The sequence below is a fragment of the Pelophylax lessonae genome, assembly GCF_965119305.1.
Source record: "Pelophylax lessonae genome assembly, chromosome: 5".
NCBI lineage: Eukaryota > Metazoa > Chordata > Amphibia > Anura > Ranidae > Pelophylax > Pelophylax lessonae.
The window spans coordinates 201144397-201163204 of record NC_138772.1 but is presented as its reverse complement, the minus strand read 5'-3'; the positions used below and the strand labels follow the sequence as shown (position 1 = coordinate 201163204).

At 44.8% G+C, this 18808-nt stretch overlaps 1 protein-coding gene across 1 annotated transcript in view; it reads right to left on the bottom strand.

Moving 5' to 3' along the window:
- Positions 1 to 615: 615 nt before the first annotated feature.
- The window catches only part of HERPUD2 (HERPUD family member 2), a 65863-nt gene continuing 47670 nt past the window's right edge, over positions 616 to 18808 (bottom strand). Inside the window, exons 7-9 of the mRNA XM_082258645.1 lie at positions 14121 to 14408; positions 7389 to 7500; positions 616 to 923 (exon numbers count right to left, since the gene is read on the bottom strand). Coding sequence (XP_082114771.1) covers positions 765 to 923; positions 7389 to 7500; positions 14121 to 14408 — 559 coding nt within the window. The 3' untranslated portion in view covers positions 616 to 764. The remainder of the gene's footprint in view (positions 924 to 7388; positions 7501 to 14120; positions 14409 to 18808) is intronic.

Genomic DNA, 18808 nt, shown 5'->3' with positions numbered 1-18808 from the left:
GATAACTAGAATGTACTACCTATGCACACAGGCCACATCCACAATCTTTCAAAAGAAATATTATGTAAAAAAAAAAAAAAAATTGTTAAAACGAAATATTTACTTGGAATAGGAAGTAATAATAAGTAAATTGCCTTTCCAGTTTCTCTACCATCTTCTAAACTAAAGAAAATGAAATACAATGACCTTATCTATATAGCTAAAGTCAAACCATGTGGGGAATTATTGATTTCCACATAAAAGCTCAGAATGATCATATCATTCAAAGCTTGCTGCAAATCACCTGTCCACAGAAAATACCTATACCCACTCATGGAGGTTTTATCCCACAAAATGCAATTGCGTGGCTCTCTTTTGCCTTTGCATGCACCACAACTATCAATGCATTATACTAAATGTGTACTTGCTTGCTTCATTCATGGGAACAATATTCAAAAGAAATGTATCAACAAGATTTAGGGTGGTTAATCCTCAATAGAAAAAAAAAAAGCATCATCTAGTAGTATCACTCCAAAAACCTTTCTGTTCATTCAAAACTAAATAATGGAAGACGTGTACCTTTATTTCTCTAACAAAGAGAAGAGGACTACAAAAAATGAGTAAACGGAAAAAATTAACTCTTTGTGCTTGAAATATTAATACTGAGGGAGTTGAGCAATAGATACTGCTTTAAAAAATTCCAAAATAGGACATAAATTGAGATTGCACAGGTGTATTTTGAAATATTTGTTTCCTGCAAGAACCTGCAGTTAGCAGTCTCAGATTTAGTTTACTTGTGGGGGTCCCTCGGGTATAAGAGAAGTGAAAAAGGTGGTTATAAATGACCAAGCTGATGCCACAATTCCTGGACGAGGAGCTGCAGCAGCCTCATCTGCCACATCATCTGCTACTTCCTCTTGAACTCCTTCATCCATACGACGCTCCTGAATAGTAGAACAGAAAAAGGATTTAGTATAAAATTAAGAAAAATCAAATACTGTATACACAGGATACACCATAAAATTCAGATTACAACTATACAGCAGCAGAATTTTCCTAAGCACCAATTACACACTGCATAATATTTTAAAACTACAATGACCATACTTTTCAGTACCAGAGTAAATTAAGTGTATGTTTGCTATTGCATTTATTTGGGTTTAGTTACTTGGTAGCATGGTTTGAGATTTAGTAGGGTTTACAATAGAAAAAAATAAACTGTATGTAAAATAGTTTTGGATAGATTAGGAATGGTTAAAGTATAACTGAAGGCAAAACTTCTTTAAAGTAATGGATAGCATGGAAAGGGATTAGAACACCTGTCAGGTTTTTATTGCTGCTGTGCCCCTGTTAAGGAGATCCCCTTCTCTGTTTGTCCTTTTTAACCATTATTACCAAAAGTGACACCAAGAACAATGAGGGGAGGGGGGGTGAATATTCCAATGGGAACACTAGTTCTTTTGATTCCAGTGAGAACCATGGGATTCCCTCATTTTGGATGGATCTCCTCTCATTTTCTGTTTTGGCCATGGGACAAAAAAAAGGAAAATCTTCCCAATGGGACACAGAGGGCAAAGAAACAAAATGGCAGTGATCACCACCCCTACTTTATCCAAAACGAAAAAAGGTTTTCTATTTAGTTCTACTAAAATACTTTTTTGCTGTGTCCAGTTGGGGGGGATTTCCCTTTACTTCCTGTCCCAGGATGTAAGATAATTTATGCAAAGCAAGAGGAAATCTCAACTCCGTTGTCACCAAAACATGTGCCCCCTCTAGAAGATCCCACCTTCTGTTCCTGTGACATCTCTAGGGGATTTTGTATTTCCCATTACTTTCTGTACCAGAGACAATTGACTCTAGGACAAGAATAATGTGTAAATCTTTCCAGCAGGGACACAGAAAGGAATAAAAACTTGAAAGAGGTTTGAATACTTTTACACTAGCTCCTAGATTCTTCTTAACCATTGGGTTATGCTGCCCCCTACAGAAGTAGGACACTAGGCAGGAGAAAGCTTGACTACACCTATGGGCAGTCCCAGGGGGTATACACCCACTCTCAGCTAAAGGCACTCAGTTTTGTTACAAGCAGTGTCAGAAGAAAGCCAACTCCACAGAGGAGTGTGTTCTGTGTCCGTCAATGAACATCAACCAATGGATTTTACGGCAAGTCAAAAATTCAATTTTCTCTTTCGTTCATTGACGGACACAGGTAACATGGAGCTCACCCATAAACAACTGGAGCTCACCTGAAAAAACAATAAAACCCTCAAAGAGGACCAGGTTGGCTAAACAGCAGCCAGCAAAACCTTGCGGCCAAAAAAGCATCCGCAGATGCAAAACATCCACTTTATAAAAGATTTTGTAAAAGTCTGCACCGAAGACCAGGTGGCTGCCTTGCAAACCTGCATCACTGATGCTTGATGACAGAAAGCCCAGGAGACATTAAGCTCTCTAGTAGAATGCTCCTTGACAGGGAAAGAAGGAACCTGACCCCTGATGCAATAGGCCTGAACCATCGTCTGTCTGATCCATCTGGAAGAAGAAGCGGACAACCCTTTGTGAGGTCCGTCCGTGAGCCCAAATAGGAAGTCTGACTTCCTAAAAGACTCTGGAGCTGCCAGATACACCCCAATTGCCTGGACCACATCGAAGGCATGCAAGGTAATTTCCTTCAGATGTTTAGCCTGGGACACGGAAGGTAACACAATGTCTTTATTCAAATGACAGTCAGAGACCACCTTAGGAAGGAATAACAGACAGGGGCGACGCACCACCTTATCTTTGTGAATCACCAATAAAATGAACGACAGGTTATCGCCGCCAATTTCCGACACCCTGCATGCAGAGCTGTTAGCCGCCAAAAAAGGCCATCTTCTGAGCAGCTCAAGAATGGAAACCTGAACATTTTCAAAGGGAGGCTTCTGTAGAGCTGAAAGCACCACATTAGGATCCCCAGGTGGCAACGGAGTCCGCTCTGAAGGAACCAAATGTCGGACACCATGAAGAAAAGTACCCACCAGGCAGTGCGAGGCCGAAGGTCATTGGAAAAGGGCCACCACAGCCGATATCTGGCCCTTTCATGGTACTCTTTGCAAATTTCTGTTCAACCCCCTGTTAAAGGAAGGTTAAGATCCGATCCACTGAGAAGGAGTGAGGATGGACTCCAAGAGACTCAACACCACGCAATGTACGTCATCCACATACGATGGTAGATCTTCCTAGAAGTAGATTTCCTAGCTTTCAACAGCATAGGAATCACCAACTTAGACAAACCTCTACCCTTCAGCACCTGGCGTTCCAACAGCCAAGCCGTCAAAACCAGCGACTGTAAAGCAGGATAGAAGATTGATCCTTGGGACAGGAGATCCAAGGAGCATCGGCGACCAGCCATACCCGACCGGCGTACCAAGACCGGTGAGGTCAGACTGGACAGAATCCCTTCTGCTTTGATCAGGAGTCATGGCAGAAATTTAAGAGGGCTGGAACAAATCTGTCAGCCCACCTTCGAATGCCGGCTACTTACCGATCCTCCAGGACATTACTTGTGCCTCCTTGGTGATTGACATAGACCACGGCCGTGGTATCGTCCAAATGAATTCTTACTGGACACACCTGAAGACAAATTGTACAATGAGCCAGACAAAGGCTGATCGCTCTGAGTTCCAGAACATTAATCGGGAGTCTGGACTCTGCCAGAGTCCAGACCCCCTGAGCACATCTGTGCTGAGGACGCCCCCCAACCCGAACAGGCTGGCATCCATGGGGACAACCCTCCAGTACAGGGGGAGAAAGGATTTTCCCTGTCGAAGTGCCAGAGAACTAAGCCACCTCTAGAGACCGTGGATCCTTGTCCCATTTCCCCAGAATCTCTGTAGCAGAGATCTTGTGTGGAACTATGTAAACCGACCGCCTCAAGGGTGGACACCATCAGGCCCAGCACCCACATACAAGCCCAGAGGGATGACTGTCTGCGGAACAGAAGAAGCTGAATTGCCTCCTGCAATGTCTAGAGTTTTTCCAGAGGAAGAAACCCTCTGGCTGAGGCCGAGTCCAGAGTCAGACCCAGATAGTCAAGTTTTTTAGGGATAGAACCAAAGCAGACTCCTGAAGGTTCAGAATCCAACCAATCTCCAGTTATCTTTCAGAGCAGTCTGAGACTCAGCTCACAGAAGAAGATCATCCAGGTACACCAGAACCACGATCCCCCGCTGACTCAAACAATGCCAGCACCGGGCCCAACACTTTTGTGAAGACCCGAGGAGCGGAGGTGAGATCAAGGTCCACACCACAAACCGATAATGCTCCTCGCCCATAGCAAAACAGAGAAAGCATTGGTGACCGGCACATGTTAGAATTTGCAGGTAGGCATCCTTGATGTGAACTATCGCGTGAATGGACTCCACGCGGAACTTCTGTACTCGCGCCGGCAGTTTATCGCCTTGAGGTCCAGAATTGGACGTACCTTGCCTTCCTTCCTTCCTGGGAACTGTAAAGAGTTTTGGGCAAAAAAAACCCTGAAAACGTTCCGAAATCAGAAACCGGAACAATCACCCCTTGAAGGAACAAGTCTTGCACTACCCCAAAGAGACCCTTAAGTGATCTGGGGACAAGTGCGGGTTGGAAGGGAAGAACCTTTCAGGAGGAGAAGACCGATCTGACCGAAAACCTGTGGACCCATGTGTCCTATACCAGTGAGGTCCATGGATCCAGGAAATCAGCGAAGATGTCCCCCCACCCCAGATACGGGTTAGGGTGCCCCTTTATGCAGAGGCAGCCTTGTCCACAGGTCTGGAAAAGCCCACTCGTGGCTTGCCAAAACAGGTCCTCTTGGAACCTCCGGTGGGAGGCCCTAACTTTTGATCCCTCTTGAGACCGTGAGGGACGAAAAAACCTCTTCTGAGCAGAGGAGAATGGCCCATGCCTACAACGGGGCTCCTTGCCCTTGGTAGCCTGCGGGAGAGGAGTACTCTTCCCCCCGTGAGACCCTTAACGATGTCATCCAAGGAAGCTCCAAACAAGCAATCCCCTACAAGGGGGAGATCAGATAAGGCCTTCTTAGAAGTCTGGTCCGCAGTCCAGTATTTCAGCCAGATAATATGTCGAAGGATCACTGCTGATACAGACAGCCTAGAAAGCAAAGGACTAGCATCCAAGAGGCATCACAGATAAACTGTAGCCCCTGGACCAACTGATTTTTCAGCTCTGCAAAGACAGAGGGAACCTGTTTCCCCTCCAGGTTCTGGCGTAAAAGTGTAGCCCACTCAGTCAGAGCTCGCGACACCAGGGCAATAGTAAATACCGGTCTAAGCGCCTAACCAGTCACAGCGAACATATGGTGGGCCAGAGCCTCCGCCCTCATATCAGCTGGATATTTAAAGGCTGGGGACTCACCAATCAGAATTAAGGTAGCTTTATTTAACCTGGAAACCGATGAGTCCACTACAGGTGGGACCGTCCACTTTTAAGCGCAGTTAATCCTCGTAAGGTCACCGCAAACAACAATCGCTTAGAAACCACTGCGTTTTGGACAACCCCTCTGTTTTGTGATAATGTTGTCAAAGTAAGCAGAAAAGGGAATGGCCTCACTGCTTTGGAGGGCCTATGGATGCCAAAAGGGACCAGCCCCTCCGACACAGCATCAGCTGCAACCTCCATTTTTTAAAGTGTCGCGCACTGACAAACAGTGCATCCACCAGCGTCTTTTCATGCTCGGCTAGAGGAGCAGAGAAATCATCCTCACTATCGGAGCACTCATTGTGCGTGGACGCAGACCCAGTAGAGTTGCTATATACGAAGCTCACATAATTAGGGGCGGCCGCCAACTACTGCCATCCCGCAAAGGGGACGCTGACCAAGGGCCCATGAATGCCCATGAATGGACCACCTACTGGACCACGCATGAGCTCTCTATAGAGGGCATAATAGGAAATAGCCCCCTTCCACCGTGATGCCGACGCGCAGGCAGGGTACCCTTATGGTCCCGCAGCGCTAAAAAGGGGCAGGTGCCCCACACAATAATGGCGGCAAGGCTGTCATTTAAAAAAATGAAGTGCCCCCACAGCGCCTTCCCCTTCCAACGGAGGCGCCTGACTCGGCCTGATGACCTAGTAGGCCGCAAGCCGCAGCCTAAATTTTTGTGGACGCCCAGCCGCTTGGGACGCGAGCCCCAGCGGAGCCGACCACCCGGGAGCAGCGGAGGGGAGAGAGGATGCCCAAATGGGAGGCAGTGGCTTTAGCCACTCTCTCAGGGGCCGCCTCACGTAGTTTCCGACTAGTAGGCCGCAAAGCCGCGGCCTAAATTTTTGGCCGGATCCGGCCACATGAGGCGGGTACCCGAAATGGACCACAGCCCTGGGCCTGTATAGAACCCTAAGTCTAAATACATGAGTTCCAGTACTTGCCAAGATGAGTGCCTAATACCAGCGCTGGAAGCAAACATTACAGGCTGGCCCACATAGTCCGCCTACAGTCCCCCATTTACAAACCAAGGGTAACCACTCTGGAAACTCTAGCAAGAAATTGATTGATGCAAAATGGGCGGGGTTATATTGTGTACTTTATATACTGCACATTTTTTACTAGAGCCCAGTCACCTGAAGGTAGCTACATATAATCCATGGTCTAAGAATGCAAGTCCTGCACTGAATTATTAAAATAAAATCTCTGGCCTTACATACACTTTAATATTAGTTATAGCTATTTAGGATTAGGGTTACTGGAATTACTAGGGTTTGGTGCCATTAATGTTGTTGTTACTGAAGTAATGGCAAAATCTAGGGTTGGCTTAGGCCCCAATCACACTTGCGAATGGGGCAGACTGCGTTTACCTGCAGGGGACACAGCTGCGTTCAGTCATGCTGTGATTACCTGTGGGTGCTCAGCCCTGGAATCATAAGCAGCTGCAGTTTTTTGCAACTCGTTGGCTTTCAAACAAAATTCCAATACCAATTTTAGGTGGACTAAACTTTTAAATCAATAAAAATATAATTACTTAAGTGGGGTGTACACTCTGAGGTTTTTTTTTTTTTCAACCAGAAGGATGAACAAAAAAAAACAACAAAAATCCCTGCATCAACACAAATGATGCATATGCAGGGATCTCTTCTGCTATGGTATTGTATTCTGACAATGTGGACTCTACGGGACTCCTCCCCCCAGAATACAGAGATTAGAGCTGCAGCTATTGGCTGCAAGTGCTGATCAAATGCTGGTTTTCCAGCATGGCCGTTCGACAGAAGCGAGTCGTTACACCTGCTTCTTTTGACAGAAAGACAATACACATATGCCAAAAGTCATCCGGTTTCTGCTGAACCAGTGGACTTTCAGTACGTGTATACCCAGCTTTAGAGGTCATTGGGATCAGTAGAAACCTGTGGCACATTATGCATATCATTTCCACAACTACTCACCATTTCCAAGAGCTCATTGTTGTTCACTCTATCTTGATTCACATCTGCTGCATTGTCTCTTGCTTGTGGCTGACCTTCTTCTTGTCTAAAAGGAAACCATCCAGCCTGGTGCCTACACATTTAAATCAAAATTCAAAGGTTGCATTAGAAACAAGCGCTACAACACACTGAACTAAAAATAAATTACACGACTTTAAAGTGGTTCTAAAGTCAAAAAGTGTTTTTTTACAATAATGCATTCTCTTTCTTTATTTTATCTTTCTGTGTAATACAAGATCCTTGCACAGGGCAGGTAAGTATGACCTTATTTTAACCAAAAAAAAAAAAAGAGACTTTAGTATCACTTTAAGTATTTAAAAAAGTGGGGAGGGGGGGGGCATAATTACTAGAAATAACAGTGATGTACATGAAAAATATGGAGACTGCCATTGGTAAGCTTAACCTGAAAATATTATTTGCCTGCCTTTTTTTTTAAAAGCATTTTCTTATGACCACTGCAGTCAAAACATTTCTAAGAGGAAGTAATGTAATGTACAGTCAGCCTTTATGTTATTTGATTTTTATGAATTTTTTGTAATAATCATTACGGCACACAATTTTGAATAATTTCAATAGCACTGAGCATAGGATTCTCACTTTCCATTGTGTAATTTATTCTATGCATTCATTGCTGCTGCTGCAGCTTATTCACTATTTATTTAGTATTACTCTAATTTCAAGTCACACCATTTGTGCAGTATTCCCCTTTTTTTCTTCATCCAAGTGTGATAAGATTTTGCGAGCAGTGGATTTTCTGGCTTTCAGGAGCGTAGGCATGGCCAAAAGGCCCCTGTTTCTCAGCCAAGGTGTTAAAGCCAACAACCAAGAAGCAGGATGGTGGATCGGTCCATGTGACTGAAAGTCTGGATGATCAGGAAAGGCCCACAGAGTCTGCTGGGATTCCATGTCCTCTTGAGACAGTTCAGAGCAATAAGGATTACTGGCACGCCCTTTCCCTCAATCCTGCGAAGCAGAAAAGGAAGAAGGTTTTAGCAGGGAAACAAGCAGATCAAGTTAAACTGATTCCATGGAATCACAAGGGCATCCATTCCTGAAGGCCAGAGGGTCTTTGGTCCTGGTGACAAAACTATCCAGTTTGTTGCTGATCTTGGATGCCAGGATCTATGTTTGGTGCCCCCCACTTGTGACAGAAGTCTTGAAACATCTCTGAGTGCAGACACCATTCCCCTGGATCGCGAGGCACTCGCATGGAAGTTTCACAGACTAGCACTTCAGCCAAAGGATTCTTTGTATGTGCACATAAACGAGGCTCATCCTGGATATCTGGCTAAGTGTATCTGCCAACCCATCAAAACAGTACACAGGGCTACAGGCAAGAGCTCCAGTTGGTGGAGAGCAGACAGATCAGTTAGAATGGAACCAACGTCCTAGGCCGTTTTTGAACCACATGATTGTGACGGTATCTTGCATAGTGGAGCCAGCAAGAGAAAACAATGCCTTGAAGAGGGCTTCTAACCTCTTATTCATAGGGTTCTTGAAAACAGGAAAATCCTCAACGGGAACCAAGAAGTTCTTGTTAAGAAAGGTAATTGCTGGGTCCACAACAGGGATTGTTCCTTTCATTAAGAAACCCTCCTATTTCAATAGGGTATTGCTAAGCAAAGTGTTTGGGAGGAATGGAACATTTTTTAGAGTGGTGTCAGCCACCGCACAGAACAGGTTCTGGGAGTGAGGAGCTTAGGCTTGTGAGCTTTGGTTGGGCCAACAGAGGCTGCTCCAAGACATGGCATGTGCGCACGTCATCAATAAAAGGACAGAAATTGTATCCTAAAGCTTGGGAGAGATATCCGCAGATTGATTCTCCTCTTGTGCAGTGTCCTAATAGCCATATGAGGAATGGGTCTTCTCCTCTGCCTTTTCATATAGCATAGAAGCTTTATGAGTAAATTTAGACATGGACTCTAGATGAGAGACCACTTGCATCTCATGCGATCAGAAGCCTCTAGAAGGGCTGAGTGCCTACCCATAAATTCATCCATAGTGGCTGAAAACTCCTCTGTTGATAAACAGTAGGAGGAAGGTGCGCCAGAAGGCACTAGCAAGGCCTCCAAGGGGGGCAGTAACTCAGACTGGACAGGATTCCATCACTGGATGGAAAATGGCCTTGGGATCCAGATACAGTCCCCCAAGATGCGGCCAAGGAGTCCATCGATCCATTAAGTTGCAAGTGGAGACCACAGTGGCTATGAGCAACTAATAAAGTTTTTTCAAAAGTCTTTGCAAAAAAAAAAAAAATTATATATATATATATATATATATATATATATATATATATATATATACACACACATATATATATATATATATATATATATATATATATATATATATATATATATATATATATATATATAGTGGGAGATTAGCTCGGTGGTGGGCGTGGATGACCCCTTGGGGGGATCGTTACACAGGGAGATAGCCGAGAAGTGGTTGCAAACAACAGTTTGGTTTATTCTTGCAATTTACTTCACACAAGTGCAAGCCTCAAAAACATCAAAATAAAAATAAAAACACAAAATAAATCCTTGCCACTGTGGGCGGCTACCTTCTCACATACAGGAACCTACCTACGGAGTCTGTCTCCAACCTACTGTTGGGCAAACTTTGCTGATCCTACAGCAGACACTCAATAGTCCATGTTCTTTCTTCACACAACAAATGTCCATTGAACATGTCCCTTTTCTCTTCACATAGAACACATTCCTTTGTTTGTCTCTTCACATAGCACCCATTCCTTTGCTTGTCTCTTCACATAGCAAACAGTGCATTTATTTATTTCCACATAGAAATAGTCCAAGACCTCACCTTGAGTAGTCTTCACACTTTTTACCCTCCTCAGCGCACATCGCTCCAGGAGGTCTTCCCTCATGCTCACACAGCGTCGGGAGGTACACATCTGACTGTCCTCCTCTCCCCAGCTTCACACAGCGTCCGGAGGCAGCAATCAATCGACTTCCTCTGGACCAATTATAGAGGCCTTAATTTCCTCATTCTGAATAGCTGAAGTCTGTTCAACGTCCTTAGACAGTTCTGGCTACCTTTGCAGCCGACACCCTATAGTAATTGGTGAATTTTCTAAACCAGGTGGAAATGTATCTCCTGTCTGTGACTACATCCACAGATTTACCTGACTTCCTGTCACATACCCCCCCCCCCCCTTGTTTCAACCCTAGGGTTGGGACACAGTTTTCCAGGCACACATGTGTCAGGCACTTCTCTTGACTCTCACTGATAAGCCTCCTAGTATCTTCAAGCTTCAGGATGAAACTTTTTCTGTCAGCTTCATTGACAGATTTCTCATAAATGTCAGACAACTTGTCCCTCATCTCATATACACATTCTTCAACTGCATTTTTGGCATCATTTCGCTCATTCTCAAGTTTGTCCTGCATAACCGTCTGTCCTATCCGCCATGGAGGAGCGTGATCCACAGGCAACTCAATTGTGCTAGACTTAATGTCTTCAACAATCTTGAGCCGCCTCTCTCTACAATCAATAAAGGATTTCCACAAAACTTTGAGAACCTCTGCTTCACTATGATCTTCTTTCTTGAGCTTAGCTTGCTCTAAGATGCTGTGCAGAAGGCCTTCCATTTGCGACAACAGGCTGTCACACATTTCTTCAAAGTGACCCCTGTTCCTTTTCCCAGAGACATCAACAACTTTCCTTCCACCAACATATGGGTCAAAGGCAACAACACAGTCTATTACAGGTTTCTTCAATGCACTTTCTGCTATTGCACTACTTTTCCCTTGTAGCTCCTTTAGCATTTCCTTGCTTCGGTTGAAGTGCACCTCTGCTGAACTATTTGACCGCTCAAGGTCACCTAGTTCCTTTTCTTTATCTGAACTCCCCATGGAATGCGTCTCAAGATCACGATCAAACTTCTGCCACCTGTCTTTCACCAGTTCCATTTTGGAAATATTCCCTGAAAGACACTTATTCATTTGCTTCACGTTTTCACCAACCGCCTTAGTTTTCTCCACTAGGTGGTGTTTGCTTTTTTCTCCCAGCTTTATATCACTTGCCTTAGTTTTCTCCACTAGGTTTTCAGCCTGAACTGAGAAATCATCACATTTCTTACACAGCTCCTTTGTTTGCTGAGGCTCTAATGATACATTTTCCAATGCTTGAAGTTTTTGAAGGAACGGTTTATTCCAAAGGGGTGAGTCAAGCAACATGTCAAATTTCTGATGCTCACTCAGGACAGACCCCAAAACACTGATCCTTTTAAAAACTGCATCAGGCACACTATCCCCTCTTTGGGACAGATCCTCTGTTGCCTGTAATTCCTCTTCAATTCTTCCAACTGAATCTTCATCTCTTCTACTTGCTGTTCTAAGGCTCGCTTAGACTTTTCTAGCTCCTGAACGCTTTTCCCAACATCATCTTTGGAGCTGACCAAATCTTCCATCTCTGTACACAGCTGTTTGTTAACTCTCTCTAGTTCAGCCTTAGCCTCTAGAGCTTTCTCCAAGGAGTGAGCCAAGAACAGGGCTTTGCTCTCTTTATCACGCGCCTCCGCTTCTGCACAGTCGCGTTATTCGGCTTATTTTGCAGACACAGTCTTCTCCTCACCAAGCATCTGATCAAACTTCTTTTTCACATCTTCAACATTCTCTAATGAGCCAACGCTTTCTTCCATGCGTTTTTTCATATCCGCTATCTGAGCTTGCAATGTTGCGACTTGCTCCGATATGTTTATCTTTGCTTCCTCCTCCTCTTCTAATTGTTCCAGGAAGCCATTTTTCTCATTTTCCATTTGTTTGAGCTTTGTGCTAAAACTCAGCCTTTGACACCTCTCTTCCTGTAAGAGTTCCTGCGTGACTTGCAGCTGCGATTCCAAGATAGAAAAATCTTTGGCAATTTCTCTAGATTTGCTGTCTGCTTGAGAAAGCTGATTTGTGACATTGTCCAACTCAACCTGCAGTCGATTTGCCTTCTCTGACAGCTTAGCACACAATCGGTCACCTTCTGACATCTTGACTTGCGATTCCTGCAGCTGTGCCTCTACTTTTTTTCTCTTGTGTTCAGAATCTCCTTTTCCCTGCATAAGAGCCTTCACCTCATTGGCTAGTTTCTGGGAATGAGACTGTAATTCTGCTACACAAGCTTCTTTCTCCTTTAACTGCTGCTGGACATGTTGGGCTTCATCTTTCCAACTTTCACAGTCCGTATGCGGCGTCGCCCGGAAGTGACGAGCGGGGCCGGTGCCGTTGCATTGATTCCTGGGAGCGATGATGTTCAGCTCCCAGGAATCATCGCGAGACAGGAAGTGACAGCGGAGCCGCGGCGCTGAGGGAGGAAGTACCCTGAGGTGAGTATTTACGATCTTCAATTACAAGGTGAGGTTTAAAAAAAACCTAACTATCCAATTCCTTTTCAGGTGATGCAGAACTAGCGGACGGGCACAAAAAAGAAATATCGATTTTGTGCCCGGAACTCCGCTTTAAATAGTCCCCCTATTCCGTTCTCAAGGACAAATACACCATTTATACTGTAGTCCCAAAAAATGAACTAGTAAAGCAAATTCGACACCTTTATATAACAAAAAAGTATGCCCAGGATAGGTTTGACGCAAAAGGCATTTTTTGCACTTATTTAAAAGTTGACATAAGTGAAATTTACAGGGCAATAGAAGAGTTAAAGTGGTTGTAAAGGCAGAAGGTTTTTTATCCTAATGCATTCTATGCATTAAGATAAAAAGCCTTCTGTGTGCAGCAGCCCCCTTAATACCTACATGAGCCCCTTCTCGATCCAGCGATGTGCTCGAATGCCTCGGCCATCTAGGACTCTCCTTCCTGAGACACAGCAGCGGGGCCATTGGCTCCCGCTGCTTTCAAACTCAGCCAATGAGGGGAGAGAGGGGGCAGGGCTTAAGCGCAGTTCGTGTCTAATGGATACACGGAGCTGCAACTTGGCTTGGGTTCCTCCAAAGAAAAGCTGCTTGCTGTGGGGTCACTCAACAGGAGAGAGAGGCCCCAGAAGCTCCAACCAGGGCCCCGAGAAGAGGAGGATCCAAGTACCCTGTGCAAAACCACTGCACAGAGAAGGTAAGTATGACATGTTTGTTATTTTAATAGAAAAAAAAAAGTGAGACTTTACAATCACTTTAAAGCTGAAGTTTGGATATTTTTTTTTTTTTTACATAGTTATATTGATCCAACTTAAACCAATTAAAGTATGCATCTCTCATACCCAACTAATCCTTGCGTAAGCTGCAAATCACTGTAGTAATCGCTGTTACTATGGTGATAGAAGAAGTTTTCCAGGTCCAGTGCCAAGTGGCCGAAATTCTGCATAGTAACCACAGAGGGGTAATTTGCTTGAAACTGCTGCCATTCAAATAAAGCCTTGTACCTTTTTTATTTGATACAAAGTGTCCTCTGAACAGACACGGTGAAGAGGTGGGGCAGGGACATCACAATCTCCACCTCTTCCAATCAAAAAGGCAGTGTTAAAAAGATATATATTGGCCAGAGACAGATGCATATCTTAGGAGGACAGGAAACAAAACACTTGCCCATCCTCCAACAGCTAACATGCTACTGAGACCCATCTTATACTTTTCCCATGTGGTACAAAAGTTAAAACAGGAACGTGGGGCATGATCACACAGCAAAAAACTTTACGTTCTCTCCCCTAAAAAGATATTTACTTTTTTATACCTACATGTAAACAAGAATCATGGCCCCCATGACCATAACAAAGCGACTGAATGATGAATAGAAGTAAACTATGCTAAGAAGAATAGCTGCTCGGGACACAGTGTAAATCCAATCAAGCCAATCACGATTAATGTCTTCTTCGTTCATGACAGCGCCACCTTGAACATTCATTTGGACATTTTGGTTCACCTCTGGAGCAATGTTTGGAGCTGCTCTTGGAGGGTTTGTAGGAGGTCGATCTGAGTGGATAATGGGAGTGGCAGCAGGTCCTTGGTTGGAAGCCACAGCTTGACTAAAAAATTAAAAATAAGTGAACACTAGTGTTAATCTTTAATACAATTCATACATTACTTTTAACATTTTGGAAGGAACATATATCTGGGCTTAATTCTCAAGTTCAAGAGCAATGGTATGCAGTCACCAGTGGCACCTAGCTTTAAGCTGTCGAACTACACTATATTGTTAAAGGTGAAAACAACAGGCAGTTATGTGCTGCTGCACACTGAATAAATTGCTAGAATACCATGCTACATGCACTGTTCTGACGTAAACCTCACAGTGTAAACAAGTTGTGGAATATAGGGAGGAAGTTAAATAAAAAAATAAGGAAAAAAAATATAAAAACTAACATTTTTAAGAATACAATTGATGCAAGCTTTACTACAAATTTTGAATGACAAGAAACTCCAAACCTCTTTAAAAAAGACGTATGCATGAAAAAGACACGATGGGGAGAAGTAATAAAAAGTGTCTGAGACAAGTTCTTTCACAATTGGTGCAATTGTCCATAGCAACCAGCCTTTTTTTTTTTTTTCCAACACAGCTTAAAAAACGAAAATTGCAACACTGATTGTCTGCACTACAGTAGAGACAATAGTTGGGGCATGGTCGGGATGTGAAAGAGACCAGTAACACACCACAGGAGCTCCTAACTCATCCTGAGGGCATCTGCATCATGCTTTACTCACTCTAAACTGCATACTGGATCCCCCGCAGCATAAGAGATCACTGTTGCCCAATGCCCTCTCCCATGTCTCGAGCTAAGCCATGCTACACACGCACACCGACAAGTGCTTCTTGAGTGGCCGCAATCTTGGAAACCAGGTCTGCAGCAGTCATGTCTGAGTACACAAATTCTTCAGTGGGTCCCGAGGCTAATGGCCCCATAAACGTGGACATACTGGCCGCTATCACAGCCTGCAAAGAGATGTCCACAAATATCAGCCTAATCTGCAATGATCTTGATGCCAAAAATGATTGTTTAGGTAAGTAGGCTGATGGAGAGTGCTAGAAGAGCCCGCTATATCTGTCCACCAATATCTGGTCCACACCGTCAGACAGAGGGACAGTGGAGGAGCGTTTTTATGCCCCCACCACCAGTGTGCAGAGGTCGTGGTGGCATAAAAACGCTCCTCCAATGTCAATCTGACGACAAGGACGAGATATTCCCCCCTAAAAAGGAACCATGTTCTGGCTGTGACTTTACAAAAAGTTTACTCAGGATACACTATATATGAATGCTATTACCCCTAGATATCTTGACCTCTGAAGTTGGCCCCTGTGATGTCAGCAACATCTATATGCTATCCGTTTAGAGGAATTGGTATATACGCTTACTCATGGTTACATGTATGAAAAGGGCTTTAGCCCCTACAGTATCTCACAAAAGTGGGTACACCCCTCACATTTTTGTAAATATTTTAATATATCTTTTCATGTGACAACACTGAGTGCCGGGTCACACTTGTGCGATGCGGGAAGGCTGCGAATTCGCAGCCTGTTCCCGCATCGCAAACGCACATCTGGCAGTTCACACTTCCATATGCGATACGCAGGCGGTGTCAATTAAATGTCAACGACACCCCCAGTTTGATCGCATATCGCAGTGCGATCTGACAGTTCGCACAGGATCGCACAAGTGTGAACCACTGTGCAATCCGATCCTGATGCGGCTGAAAAAAAGGGTCATGTGCGACTTTTGTGCGGGTGTAGTGCGAATTTAGCCATACAAAGTGTATGGCTGAATTCGCACTGCACATCCAATCGCATGTAATGAAGGAGCAGTGCGCTCCGATATTGCATGCGATTGCCGCACACGCTATAGTGTGAACCGGCACTGAAGAAAATGACACTTTGCTACAATGTACAGCTTGTATACCAGTGAAAAATTTCTGTCCTTTCAAAATAACTCAACAGACAGCCATTAATGTCTAAACCGCTGGCAACAAAAGTGAGTACACCCCTAAGTGAAAATGTCCAAATTGGGCTCAAATAGCCAATTTCCCTCCCCGATGTCATGTGACTCGTTAAGTGTTACAAGGTCCCAGGCGTGAATGGGGAGCAGGTGTGTTAAATTTGGTGTCTTCGCTCTCACTCTCTCATATTGGTCACTGGAAGCTCAACATGGCACCTCATGGCAAAGAACTCTGAGGATGTGAAAAAAAAAAAGAGATGCTGCTCTACATAAAGATAGCCTAGGATATAAATGGATTTTTGTAAAATCTTACCGTAAAATCCTTTTCTCTTAAGCTCATTGACAGACGTAGTCCTCCTTGATTAATATCAACTCGGGTTATACTGCCCTCTACAGGAGTAGGACTAGACAGGAAAGAAAACGTTCTGGCCACACCCTAGGGGCAGTCCCAGAGGGTATATCCTCTCACTTCCTGCTAAAGCAAATCAGTTATGTCACAAAGCAGTGTTTAGAGAATTTAACCCAACCCAACTCAAAAACAGAGGGGCGGGTACTACGTCTGTCAATGAGCTTAAGAGAAAAGGATTTTACGGTAAGATTTTACAAAAATCCATTTTTCTCTGTCGCTCATTGACAGACGTAGTCCTCCTTGATGAATATCAACTTGGGATGTCCCAAAGCAGTGCCACAAATGAGGGGTGGGATAATGGAAATCAAAATCCAATCTAGAAGGCCCAACCGGTGCCAACTAGAAGTTTTAAAGGCTCATCAATCACAAGATGAGACTCAACTGAAATTCCAACGGAAAAAACCCTCGAGGTAGACCACCGGTATCCTCAAATTGCGGTCTGCAAAACCTTGCGGCCAAATGAGGCATCCGCCGATGCCATCACATCAACTTTATAAAATTTTGTAAAGGTATGAACCGACGACCAGGTAGCCGCCTTGCACACCTGGACCACTGACGCCTGATGGCGGTAGGCCCAGGAAGTACTGAGCGCTTGAGTGGAGTGCGCCTTAACAGGGAATGGAGGATTCCGACCCCTAATCGAATAAGCCTGTACCACCGTCTGTCTGATCCATTTGGAGATAGTCGCGGCAGATGCAGGCAACCCCTTTCTGGGGCCATCCGTGATCACAAAAAGTGAATCCGTCTTCCGGAACGATTCCGTAGATTTCAGGTATACCCTGATTGCCCGAACCACATCCAAGGAATGCAACGCATATTCCCGAGGATGATTGGGCTGAGGACACAAGGAAGGTAGCACAATATCTTCATTCAGATGAAAGTCTGAAACCACCTTAGGAAGAAAGGATGGCTTCGGATGAAGAACTACCTTATCCCTATGAACCACAAGATATGGGAAATGGCATGATAATGCAGCCAGTTCTGACACCCTGCGTGCAGAAGTGATAGCCACCAAGAAGGCCACTTTCTGGGATAATGTAAGCAAGGGAATCTCCCTGATATTTTAAAAGGGAGGTTTCTGCAGAACCGACAAAACCAAAATTAAGATCCCAGGGCGGTAAGGGCGCGCGCACTGGCGGAGCCAAGTGCCGCAACCCCTGGATGAAATTCCGCACCAAGGAATGAGTAGCCAGCGGCTTCTGAAAGAAGATTGCTAACGCTGAAAACCTGACCCTTGATAGTGCTCAAGGATAGTTTCTGCTCAACCCCCTTTTGCAGAAAAGCCAAAATTCGGGTCACCAAATAGGTACGTGGGGGAAATCCCAACGATTCACACCACGCAATATAAGTCTTCCATGTGCGATAATAGACTTTGCTAGAAGTCGCTTTCCTTGCTTTAATTAGAGTAGGAATAACTGAAGCGAACAATCCCCTGTCCTTCAGTACCTGGGTCTCAATGGCCAGGCCGTTAAAACCAGCGACTGTAAAGCACGATGGAAGATCGGTCCTTGAGACCGCAGATCCTCCCTGAGAAGAAGTCTCCAAGGAGCGTCTGCGACTAGCCTGCCCAAGTCGGCGTACCCGGCTTGACGAGGCCAGCCCGGAATAACCAGGATAACTGGAGTTCCCTCCACCTCTATCCTGCGGAGAAATCTCAGCAATAACTTGAGAGGGGGGGAAGACATACAGTAGCTGATACTGCCCCAACGGGGCGCTCAGCGCGTCTGCTGCGTCCGCTAGAGGATCGCGGGCGTGAGCCCTGTTGAGCCAACCTGCCCAACAGATCCATATCCGGGGTGCCCCAATGAAGGGACAGCTGGTGAAATACCTCTGGATGAAGAGACTATTCCTCTTGATCCAGAATCTGACGGCTGAAATAATCTGTCCACCCCCGTGATAAATATCGCGGAGAGAACTGGAACAACTGTTCCCCCAATAAAGAATGTTGGCCATTTCTATGGCCGCCAGGGCACTCTTGGTGCCCCTTGGTGATTGACATAAGTCATGACCGTGGCATAGTCCGATTGGATCCGAACCGGACTGCCCTGGAGCTGCTCGGTCCAGTAAATCAGACAAAGTCTGATCGCTC